Genomic DNA, 12,646 nt, shown 5'->3' on the forward strand with positions numbered 1-12,646 from the left:
GGGAGGTACTCAAAGTTTGCAGATTTTTTTTTTTTTTTTTTTTTTTTTTTTTTTTCAATTTTTTAAGGGGGGGAAAACAGAAAGCAGAACTTTTTTTTTTTTCCCATCTATAGGCTATAGGTTTGAATGCCTGGCATCCCTCTTTCAAAATCTAGCTTTTAAATGAAACAGAACTTCATGTAGAAAACATACCTGCAGACAGCACACACAAAACAGTCTGGGTGATAGGTTTTGCCCAATGCTGAGACCACTTCTCCCTCAATGAATTGATCACAACTGAAGCACCGTGTGCCATAGAGTCTCTGGTAGTCCAAAGTACAGATGTAGTCTCCCTGTCTCACAAAAAATCCTCCTTGAGCCAGGTCACATCCACAAGCTGCAGAAAGAGAAAATGCAGACTCAGCAGGCTGAAAAAGCAAAGTTCATGATCTAAGACAATTCTGATTTTTCATCTATGGTTCCTAGTGGAATATTTAAGCTCTTCATCAAACAGGTTTATGATCACAGAATAGCTATGCATCTGAAAATCACTACTTTTACAGTAAATTACATCAGTCATGTATTTTGTACATTAATAGTTTGGATTTATTTCATGTAAAAATATTAACTTCAGTGCAGTGGCTACAAGTACAAAGTTAAGGTCCGTAGGAGCTGAGTTCAGGGTTAGCATATACAACACCCAACATATTTAAGAGGTTAAAGGAAATGCATAAAGGATATAAACCTTCAAAATCTAAAGCTCCAGTGTTACAAAGAAACTTCTCTGACAGATTACAGGTGTCTGATATTCCTCCTGGACACAAAATACTGCTCTCTCTAAACAGGGGATCCGATGCACATGGCAACTGCTGTAATCTTCCACAAGGTTACGAGATCCTTTTTTTTAAATCAGATCTTACGTTCACCTGATAAATATCACTCACCAAGCATGAACTGGAGGCACCTCCAGAACCATCTGCTCCTGGTAAAAGTAGAGTTTTAATCCTACCTGTCAGTTTCTATTTTTTAAGCTAAATCTGTAGGAAAGGGTTAATGTTGATCAACCAAAGACTTGTAAGACTTTTCAGGGGCTTTCTCTGTTGCAACAAGGATGGAGCTAGGCTGGTATTTTAAGAACATTTTAAGATGGGAGAGATACAATGGTCTGGTGAAGTCCTATAGAAGTACACAGAGATGTAGAAGATGATCCTCATTCATATGGACCAGAATCCTTAAAAACAGACTTGATTTGATTTATATAAGGAGAATTGGACTTCAAAATGGTGATTCTGCTGCTGTGCTGACTACTACTTTACTCCAAGTCACAGCATCATACTTGCTACTATATACTTCTGCTCCTGGGGGTGTTCATTTAGGAATGTGTTTCCATCAGCAAATGATGCTTCCAGTCAAACAACGCTGAACAGAACTGTGGCACTGTCACTACTCACATACAGTACAGAAGAAGAGTGGGAACACTGCTTATCAAATTTGGGCAGCAGGTACAAAACACTGCAATGTTGCTCAATGCCTTGGTCCCAAAATAGCAGAAGTATCCACACTTCTAAAGTTGAACATTGAGATTTCTGCTTAGGTACCTGGGAGTCCACAGGCACTTTGGTTTTTAAATGTAAAGTCTGCCAACTCCTACTAAAGCCTGTTTGCAATGACAGAATCAGTCATCTTGCACCTAAACTACGAGAAATTAGTCCAGCAGGAATACTCAAGGCACAAAATAACACACAGAACACAGAAGCCCCAAGAAAGCACAGGATCCTGAACATTCATTCAAAAACACATACAATCACCCACCCCTTTTTTATCATCTTTCTTAACCATAGCACAGCAGGGCTGGGCTTAAGGCCCTCTTTAAACCCTGAGTGGGCATTTAAGTTCTCATCATTCTCCCTGTAGGTGGCCTCAACCACTAGGTGACAGAAAACAACAATCATGCTGAAACTGTATTAGTGCATGGTCAAGAATTGAAGAACTATGGCTTAATTAATCTTTCTTCTAAGTCAAAACAATTCCAATTATATTGCAGGTGCCATGGACAACAACTAGGGATTAGATGATTTATCTTGCATTTCATTGTTCATGTCCCTTATCTCACAGGCTTTACATATTTGCTTTAACATTTTTATTTCTGACCCTTGTCCTAATTTTTGCTAAGGATGTGCTTTTTAAACAGACTTTCAAAAAACCCAGCATGACTTGCTGAATATCATGAGTTTCTTTCAGCCTATATATTTCACCTAGGTATATACTGGTGTGACAGAAGCACAGATCAACTATGGATTTAAGATGATGCTGAACAGCATGCAGCTGATACTAATGATGCCCTAGAGTAGTTTCAAATTATGTCAGACAGTGTTTAAACTTGCAGAGTGGATCATAAGAGAAAAAAGGTAAAGGACATAATTGGTTTCCTGAAGTGAGAAAGGAGGGGTTATGTCCCTATATATGTTTCTTTATGCCCGTAGTGGCACATCTTACTGTAGTGCACCTGGACAAAGGCACCAAGAACTGCTGTGAGCAACAAGGCAGGCACAGATCAACACATTTTGGTCTGCATCACCCCAGAGGGACTTGGACCTAGGTTTCCATAACACAAAGAAGATGAGTTGATAGCCTACCAACAAATTATCTGCCACTTCTCTGTTGTACACTTTTGCCACTGTTCACCAGCTAAAATGAGCTGTAAGCACAAGCAAATCTATATGTTTTTAATGCTGATGTGGGCCCTAAATGGAAGTCAGGTAGGCTCTGTCTCACGGCTGCTAACAAGGCCCTGGTGCAGTGTTTGGGGCAGGTGGGATCGGCAACAGTTCTGCCACTGGCATTTGGTGACACTTTGTCTCACCCTGAAGATATTTGCTTTTTTCTGTGCTGTCACCAAGGTTACAACTACTTCAAAGTTGTGTATTGCTCCAAAGCAGTTTGCACTAATGCACTTAATCCTGCCTTCTCAAGAAACAGTGCAGTGAAACTGCTTACCCAAAGAGAGACAGAAAAACAAGTCATTGGGACTTCAAAATAAAAGCAGATTTTGGCATCCTCTCATCAGGCCCCTGTCTGCATCACCATCCCTTCAGCCTCCCTATATGCGAAGAGTGGCTGAATTCACTATGGAAGAACACAAATTCCTCCATATTCATTTGAACAGCAGAATCCCAGAATCCTAGGATGGATTTGCTTGGAAGGGACCTTAAAGATCATCTAGTTCCAAACCCTCTGCCATGGGGAGGGACAACTTCACTAGACTAGAAGGTTTTAGCTGAAGCAACCTTATGTGTGCCATAGTAAAGAAAAATAATATTCTTTTTAAATGAAAACAGGCTTTTCATGCAAAAACATAAGGCACATTGTAAAATATTTCTTCAAGGAAAAAAAGCGGGGATGCAAAGACATGAAACAGGCATAGCCATCACACAAGTTTTTATTTGCACCAGTGATATCAATTTTGATACAAGTTTTCAGTGTTTTAGCATTCCAAAAGGTTTCAAAAATAACTGGTATCTAACCTTGATGCCACCTTTGACCCTCCTAATCTTAGTTCTTGTAAGTGGACTTTCCTCCAAACTGATTAACCGTAAGTAAAACTTCTAAAAAAGAGAGTCCATTAATGCAGTTTTTGGCTCAGAAAACTGAGCATGGTGGGCTTTGGCCATTTCTTTCCATCTTGTTTTGGCACATGAAGACCAAGTATGTGACAGTTTGCGAGATGTAACCCTCTGCAAAGTCTTCTTATTTATTCATGAGTGAAGGAAAATCTAGCTCCTAAGTGAAACTGGAACACAGGAGGGAGCCTTCATGGTTATACTTTCCCTCTTATTCACAGACTCTGCAGGAGGGGGGGAAGTCACAGCTCTTTCACAAGCCAAACACTCTTCCCCTGCTCTTCACACATTATTCCACCACTTCCACCAGCTTCCACACTTTTTGAACCATCTGATACAATTTACCTTGACACCCAGCTGACCAGAGAAGAACACAGGGATTCTAGCTAAATACTGGCTTCAATATTAAAAAAGTCATGGTTCAAGGCTGAGAAGAGTAGTTCTGAAGAGACCCACTAACCATCCCTCAGGTGAGATGCTGCGCCCTTCACCTACTACTTAAAGTGGACAGAGATGATGCCCATCTGAGACAATCCTGCACACCTGCAGAGACAAGGAACCAGGGAAAGGAAAACTGGAGGAAGTCTAGGGAGAATGTTTAAAGGCACCTACCAGATCTTACTCTCCTAGGATAGGAAATCAGTGTTATGTCACAGATCCACTCCTACCCAGCACTTGTCATCCAAAATGAGTATCTGGGGGTAGGGTTATTTATAACCTGGAAACAGTTTTCAACAATTTCTGGTGTTCATCTCGGTGAAACAAGAAAAGCACTTCAAACATAGCACTTATGTTAATGAAGAGACTAACAGAGTAACTCAGCTGCGTGTCTCGGTATTGCCCTGCTTTAGCATTCCAAAAGGTTTCAATGCCTTATCCGGAACAGTTACAAGCTTTAGGAGTAGTTTTTAAGTAGTGATTAAATAAGTGTTTTTCTCTTCTTATGGTATTCAGCATCAAGACAACACTTGGATGTACTAAGGGACTTGAGGTGGACAGTATCCACAGCATTTTTGAGGAGGGAATCTGAGCATGACTTCCCCGACGACTAGATAATTCCACTCTTCGAGATGGTTTGCAGTTACCTGATACCAAAATACTTCATATATAGATCTGAGGTGTTCCTCTACTGGTTTAGAAACAGACTGCTTTTATCCCCAGCAGAGGGATAGACATGTTACAGACACATTACTGTCTGTAATAGCACCTGAAGCATCGTCATTTACACAGTGTGATTTCACAGTCAATCTAACTCCGTAAGTCTAAGTCCATTACTGGTGGATGAAAAGTTGGACATGAGACAGCAATGTGCATTTGCAGCCTGGAAAGCCAATTGTATCATGGGTTATGTCAAAAGCAGTGTGGCCAGCAGGTCAAGGGAGATGATTCTGCCCCTCTACTGCGCTCTTGTGAGCCCCCACCTGGAGGGCTGTGTCCAGCTCTGGGGTCCCCAAATACAAAGGACACAGACCTGTTGGAGCAGGTCTAGAGGAGGATCACAAAGATGCTCAGAGGGCTGGAGCACCTTTCCTATTAAAACAGGCTGAGTTGGGGTTGTTTAGCCTGGAGAACGGGGGGCTCTGGGGAGAACTTGCAGCAGTCTTCCAGTGCACAAAAGGGGGCCTACAGGAAAGACGGTGACAAACTATTTTTAGAAGGGCCTGTTAAAATAGGACAAAGGGGAAATGGTTTTAAAGTAAAAGAGGTGCAATTTAGACAGGATATACGGAATAAAATTTTTACAACGAGGGTGGTGAAACACTGGAATAGGTTGTCCAGAGAGGAGGTAGTTACCCCATCTCTGAAAACATTTAAGGTTGAGTTTGACAGATCCCCAAGCAACTTCACCTAGTTGAAGATGTTTCTGCTTATTGCAGGGGGGGTTGGACTAGATGACCTTTAAATGTTTCTTCAAACCCAAACTATTCTATGATTCTGTGAAAATAAATAGCAGCAAATCAATTAATCAATGCATTTTAGGCATGCTGCTATTCCACTACTGTCTGCCATCAGTAGCGGCATGTACTGTACAAACTGCACTGTACAAATATAAAATGCATCTCTGTGCTAGCAAATGAGCCTGCTGAAAGCACATTAATCTTTTGGCTGCGTGCAGGGCCTAAAAATCAGCTATGTCCTGAGATGCTCAGAGGATGCAACACTCACTGTGCTGCTGTACACTGCAACAGGCTGTAGCAGCAGTGTGCACTGGTGGTCTTGTCATCTAAACAGTGCTGTTCTCCCTTCAGCGTGCCAGACAATCAAGCAAGTTGCTTATTTGTATCTGCATGTATGGAGCCTATACTTTTCCCTCCCATTTGCTGCCTGATGTAAGCAACCAGGTGTGAATCTAACCAACTGAGGAAAGAGAGGCAAAGACCCTAAAAATAAAAAAAAGGGAACAAAGACCCATTCATAACATTGTTAAAAAGAAAACGACCTCTAGTTGCTCAGAGCTAAATAAAAGGTTTCTTCGTCAGCGCTGTGGCTTTATCTCCATTTCTGTTATTTTCCTCCTTCCATGAGATAGGTGCCAGCGGCTGACTAAGATTCCAAGAATGACATGTAGTACACTGCCGATATTATTCTCTTTTGGCAGCTAAATTTTCTATCTTCATACACCATAGATGAAGTTTGGGAGCCCATTCTCCAAAAGCCCATGATTATATGTGGTACATTCCTCCTGGCCACTCCGCCTGTCAGAAGAAATAGCAACCACCTGGCAAACTTCCACTGCTACTGCTTTGACTTGAGTTTAAACTGACCTGCAATTAACCTGAAGCAGTCTAAGCTTGTTTCTAGAAGATGACTGGGACTGGGATACTCCTGTTGCATGGTCTGGTTGTGGTAAGTCCAGATAAGCTTTTCACAAAGCTTTTGGGGAAGTCTTTCCCAGCTCGAGTTTGCTGGCCATGCAAAATCTGCATGGGAATATCATCCCAATCACCCTCTTAGTCAATTCACACCTTCTGTCTATAGGTGAGACAGAAATAAGATGAAAGGAACCTTGCAATGGTACATAAACCATATAATCCAATCACTTTTCCTACGCAGGAGTGACCATATCTAAAGTCTTTCCAAACACATGTCTGTGAAAAGAATACTCAAGCCTGTCAGTCACTGGCAGTGTATTAGCAATAATATCTGAAATACTAGCTATAATCTCAAGGACTTGAATGCCACCTCATTTTGTTACTATCCAGGGCAAACAAAAGCATCAAGCAGCCCCACGAAAGTCTTGGACAGACCTGCTGGCCCCTTTCCCAGCTCCCAACTAGGAAATGCAGGAAGGCAGACAGTTCTGACTGAGGAGAATGATCAACTTTCTGGAGCAGAAAAGATACAGAGAATTGTGGGGATATATTATATCCATCCTGCAACACTTCACCACAAATATGTAGCACTGATAAAGCTACGAAGGATACAGTGCACAGTGCATCTACACAAGCTCCCAGGCTACGATGGCCATGATGCCCATAAATTAATTTGTAGAGTACACTTCTGTGCAGGAAAACCCTTAGAGATTCAGAATGCTCTTATGAGATTGACGGAACATTAGAGACTCAGGTGTCCTAATAAAAATGAAGGAGAGTTTGGGGAGTTTCCTGTGCACTATGTAACTTTACTCCTGTCATAAGTGGGAAATACACATTGAGAAATTTTTGCATTAGAAAGTGTATTTCCATTTTCCTTTTGGAAAGCAGAGTTTCCCAATAGCTTAAAGAGAGTGTTACTGGGCAAGATTGTCACAGCATTATGTATGTGGTTGTTTAAAGCTATGAAAATAATCCTCAGGAAAACTGGAAAAATTGTCTCTTTTATACTGATTTCTTGTTTTAAGGACTCAATCTGGTTATTTAAAATTTATAAGCATGTTAAATAGATTTAAGAAACAGAGTAATGTGCTTTTATACATTTTCAACTTAATAGTGCCTTAAGTGTTTATGATAAAATACTGCTGTCAATTGCCAGACTAATTAAAACAGGGTTTTTTTAAAACAAAAAAAAAACCCCAACAACAACAAAAAACCCACAAAAAACCCAAACAAAACCAAAACAAAACAAAAAAACCCAACAAAAAAAAAACACAGAAAAAAAAATCACAACCAAAAAGCCTCAACATGTAAAGCAACAACACTAAATATTTTCTGATTTTTTTTTAACAGTTCTTTGGGCGCCAGTTACAGGTTTGCAAATTAAGTGCCTGCTCTGACTATGCACAGATATGGCAGATGGTCTTGTGTTAATGAGTTGCAGAAAGTGGGAGGTGGAATAACACCATTGTGGCAGCGATGAATTTTATCCAATAACTCTCTCTGGGTCTCCACACAGGCACCGCATCGCCTGAGTGCACTGAAATGCCCAGTAGCTGCTCCAGTGTGGTGGCTGTATCTCTGCTGTGTCCTCATGTGAAAAAGCATGACCTAGACAGGGAGTCCCCCTGCATAAAGGCATCCTTGCACTGACATTTTTTTGTGGGGGAGAAAAGTCTTACTCCAAGAAGAGAACTTGAGTAATTAAAAAAAAAAAATTACAAGTTTTTCTAATAATAATAATAATAATAATTCTGTGACATTATCTAATGTGGGCTGAAATTACATATGTTCAAAATTTCTTTATATTAATAGTGTCTTTACTGCCTGCAAAGCTTATGTTGCCATCCAAAACTCTGTGTCAGGCCTAATTTTTAAATGTATTCAGTTTTGTGCTGGTTCTACTTTGATTTCAATCAGGATGAGTTTTACTACTCTCCATTTATTTGGTGCTTTCGTTTAAATCTACCTCAGCATTCCCAGCACAGTTAAGCACCTCTCCCAGGTACCTCTCTCTTCCTAATAAGGAACCAGCCCCCTGCATTGCAAACACCTTCTGCACACAGCTGTTTGTGCAGTTTGAATCGTCCCTCAGAAATTTCAGCAATTCCTGCTTTGAAAATCCTATTCATGTTTTTAATGAGCACTTAGATTTCTAGTATACCTTCTCGATCTATGGACTAGAAGGATGCAAATAAGGAGAAAGTCGAGGCAACGAAGAGACTAATGAAGAATACAAATAGTAAGAAAATAAAGCAGGGGTATTATGTAACATCCCGAGTATAAAGACAAGAGTAAACACATATAGGTTACATCTAAACCCCAAAAACTTGGTGTATTTAAATGAAATAAATCAAGTTGGAAAACAAAAATAACAGAAGTTTGGCTTCCTGGGATGGATAGTTAGATACCCTTTACTGAAATTTTATTAAGATATTCCTTTACCAATAATCATAACTGTGATTCCACCATGCTTTACTAACATAATATATTCCTTAAATTCATGAAAGATACTCTTAAAAAAAGATTCATCAGAATCTGGATGAAATATATGCCATGAAATAAAGCTTTTAGTGAAGTGCTGATGTGATTAGTATATGATCAGGACATGAAGGGCTGCAGAATATTCTTAAAGAATGCAAAGAAAGGTTGCAATAAGAACATGATTACAACAAAAGAAAAATTAACCATTACTTTGTTATTGTGGGAGTTTACTAACTGACCAAAAATTTTTCATGCTTTAATTAGTGAGTTGCTTTTAGACAGTTAGCAATTAATTATTTTTAAAGTTCAAGTTTTAAAATCTCAAAACTACAACACTGAGCCATTTGTTGCCACAATGAATTACTTTTTCACCGGCAAAAGTGACCATTATTATCATCATCAACATCATCATAATTGCAGTGAAATAAAAATAATAAGCTAATGCGACTGGTAAAACCTACCACACTCTCCAACCTTGACTTGGGGAACATTGCATCGGGAGCACTGATTTTCCCATTATACTGAGTTAATGTGATCTGGGATTGCAAACTCCTGAATGACTCGGGAATCACTGGACACGTTGCTGAGAATGCCTGATGAATAAGAGCCATTGCACTAATCCCCAGTGCCCAAGATACCAGAAATGCCATTAACTGCTACCTCCTGGACAAAATCTGGGACTCAGAAATCTTACTAGTGAGCTTCCCGCAAATGACCCCGTTCCGAAATGTGAAACCCCATAGCTATGTTCAAATGTGAGTCCCTCAGGTTACTTAGTGTAGCTTTGAACATATTTATATCCTAGCAGATGCATCTGATCTAACAAGTAAAACACTCCTATTACCAAGTTACTTGATGTTAAGATTTTCACCAAATATTCTGTCTTAGCCCTTCCCTTTAACAAGGCTGCCTATGTGAAATGCATTCCTGACCTGACAGACACCCTCGGAATGAAATAGACAACACAATTTTTTAATTTGATAGTATGAGTCATCAATATTTTATCACCTTTAGTAATTTTCCTTGATGCCTTCATTACAGTGGTAACAAATAACAAAAGAATTAACAAACATAGGAACGAAAGCCCTTAAGTCTAATTAATCTTTGTCTTATTATATCAAAGGCATATGCTTCTGTTACAACAGCCCTTTTATAAAACGTGATTAAAATGGGAGATATGTTAAAGATTAAGTAAAAATTTTAAGTGAGGCTAGATGGCACATTCCCAATAGCCTTTTATTAGCAGATTAGATGTGCACCTAAACAAGAAATAATATATACAAATAGATATCAGTATAAACCTTACTTATAATGCCTATTTACCTACCTAAGCCCTCTTAAACTTTGATACTGAGCAAAACTAGCATATCTTCCCAGTATTGCTATTCAATTTTTTAATCTGGACGTGTCTCTTAATATTGAATGATAAGAAAAAAGAGTTCTTCACCTCTTTTTGGTGAAAAGTTTTTAAAACTTTTCTTAGAATTGTTTAGAATCATTATCATCTGGGGAATGTAAGAAGAACTGGATGGGAATGAAAGAAGAATCAAATGGGAATTAGTGACTTTATACTAACCTTCCTTGGTTATACAATTAAATTTCAATACAATTTCAATCTGTGTACTTGCTGTTAGCATTCTGAAATTCACAGTCCCCCTAAGAAAGGTTGCCCAGAGAAGTTGTGGATACCTCATCCCTGTCAGTGTTCAAGACCAGGCTGGATGGGGCTTTGAGCAACCTGGTCTAGTGGAAGGTGTCCCAGCCCATGGCAGGGGGACTGGAACTATGTAACCTTTAAGGTCCTTTCCAACCAAAATCATTCTATGATTCTATGAATAATCAGACAGCAGAATGGCAATATTCAAAACTATCTTTCTACTCCCCCAAAAAGGAAACAATTAAATGTATATGACTGCCTGAAATCTAATGAGTTATCCAACACTGTCACAGAAACAGTTTCACATTTCACACATATTTAAAAAGGTGTAACTTCTTCCAGTGTAGTATCATCTGTACTGATAAGGTCATTCAAACAAACCTTACCTACCTCTAGACACCTCTCAAGACATGGTCATTTGTCATTTTTATTCATAGGCTCTTTCTCAGTTTGTATTCTCCATCATTGTACAACTGTAAATTCTGTGACAGGGAACATAATTTTCTGCAGTTTTACAAATATCTAATGTTTTCTGATGCAGGCTATGAGATGATTTAATACAGAGGCAGTCAACCAAGCAGGCAGGCAGCTTAGCAGGGCAATGCAGCAGGCCACACATGGGATTATCTGTCCTGGGGCTGTCCTGCAGCTGCACTGGATGCTGGGCACACAGCCTCTTTCCAGATGCTATCTTTGGTGGACAAGGTGAGACAAGGTAAATTGCATTGCTGAGGAGCATCAGAATGAAGGCACTGCAGGAAGTAATCAATTGTAAGATAAAGATATTCCCAGAATCATCACCCTGCCCATGCACAGCAGGGATCATGGCACAAACCTCTCCTCCAAGGCTAAAAGCATATAAGTGGTTAACTTATCAGAACTGAATACCATTTTGTTGCTAAATCCTAACACATGAACTATAGTTTTTCATCATGAAAAACCCAAATCACATTTGCCTAACCTGATTTTTTTTTTCTTTTTATGTTAGCTAGTGAAATGTATGTCCAGTGCTCCGTTCTGTTCCTAAGCTCTTCTCATGCAACAACACGGTAAACCCGCACTAGAAAGTAACCCATGCTTTTTAAGTAGCAAAAAAACCCCAGAAACAAAACAAAAACTGATACCAGAAGAATGCCAGAAAATTGATGGAAACCCTTGAAAAGTGATAAAAGATGGTATTTAAATAATGAGGGAAAAACCCAAAACAAACGCTGTGCGGAAACTTAACACTTAGCAAAATGATTAATAAGGAGGAGTCTAAGTACTACAAGAGTCCTGACACCCAGAAGCAGTTTAACCACACATCTCTGACACTATGTCCTGTGCCAGCTGAGAGACTGATGGGTGGCTGACAGATGCTACCCTGCTTCTTCCTTGTTAACGTAGTGATTTTTTCTCATTTTATCTGAGATCTGCACGAAGCAAACAAACTCCTCCTTATCTCTTACTGACAGGTAGGGCAATGCAGCTTCTACAGTGCATTCATCATCTTCTTCTTCATGGGGGTGGGGAAAAAAAATCTCTGCACCGCCTAAATTTGGGATCAGTGAATAGTTTCAGAATTTGCATGTTGCATTTGCTGGTGACCTGGCATCATCTAAATGGAGATGGCCTATGAAATGAAAAATTGGATATATAATTCTGTCTTGTTCCTTCCGTGGGACTCATTTTTGCTCATAGCAGATCTGTATAAAAAGGGAGGCTTGCATTTCATCAAGATAACAACATTGAGCACATGCCAGTATGTTACTGAGCCTTCATGCAGGAGACAAGACTTCTGAATAACAAATTAGCTGCTCTTTTCCTGAGTTAGGTCTGAAAAACTAATTTGATAATAAAATTTGCCATAAGAACAAGTGGCTTTAACCAGAACACAGCCTGTACTACATCTTTTAAGCTGTTGTTAAAAGATGTAGTACAGGCTGTGTTCTGGTTCAAATACCAATCTGGTTCTGAATAGGTGACCAAAATATTTTTGCTGCTTAGGACAGTACCCTATGCTTATTTTCCTTGCTGTGCAATTTTGCAAAGAACACAATTATTGAGCTGTCTATCTAACTCATTAAAGATTGACTCAGGTATTGAACACAATA

General features: G+C 39.5%; 1 protein-coding gene across 15 annotated transcripts in view; it reads right to left on the reverse strand.

The window, feature by feature from the left end:
- Nucleotides 1-12,646, reverse strand: part of ABLIM2 (actin binding LIM protein family member 2) — a 141,739-nt gene that overhangs the window by 89,687 nt on the left and 39,406 nt on the right. For all 15 annotated transcript variants that reach the window (XM_017828039.1, XM_017828036.1, XM_017828041.1 and 12 more), the window contains exon 3: nucleotides 193-376. In XM_017828039.1, the coding sequence (XP_017683528.1) occupies nucleotides 193-376 (184 nt within the window). The remainder of the gene's footprint in view (nucleotides 1-192; nucleotides 377-12,646) is intronic.

The sequence above is a fragment of the Lepidothrix coronata genome, unplaced genomic scaffold (assembly GCF_001604755.1).
Source record: "Lepidothrix coronata isolate B3197 unplaced genomic scaffold, Lepidothrix_coronata-1.0 Scaffold145, whole genome shotgun sequence".
NCBI lineage: Eukaryota > Metazoa > Chordata > Aves > Passeriformes > Pipridae > Lepidothrix > Lepidothrix coronata.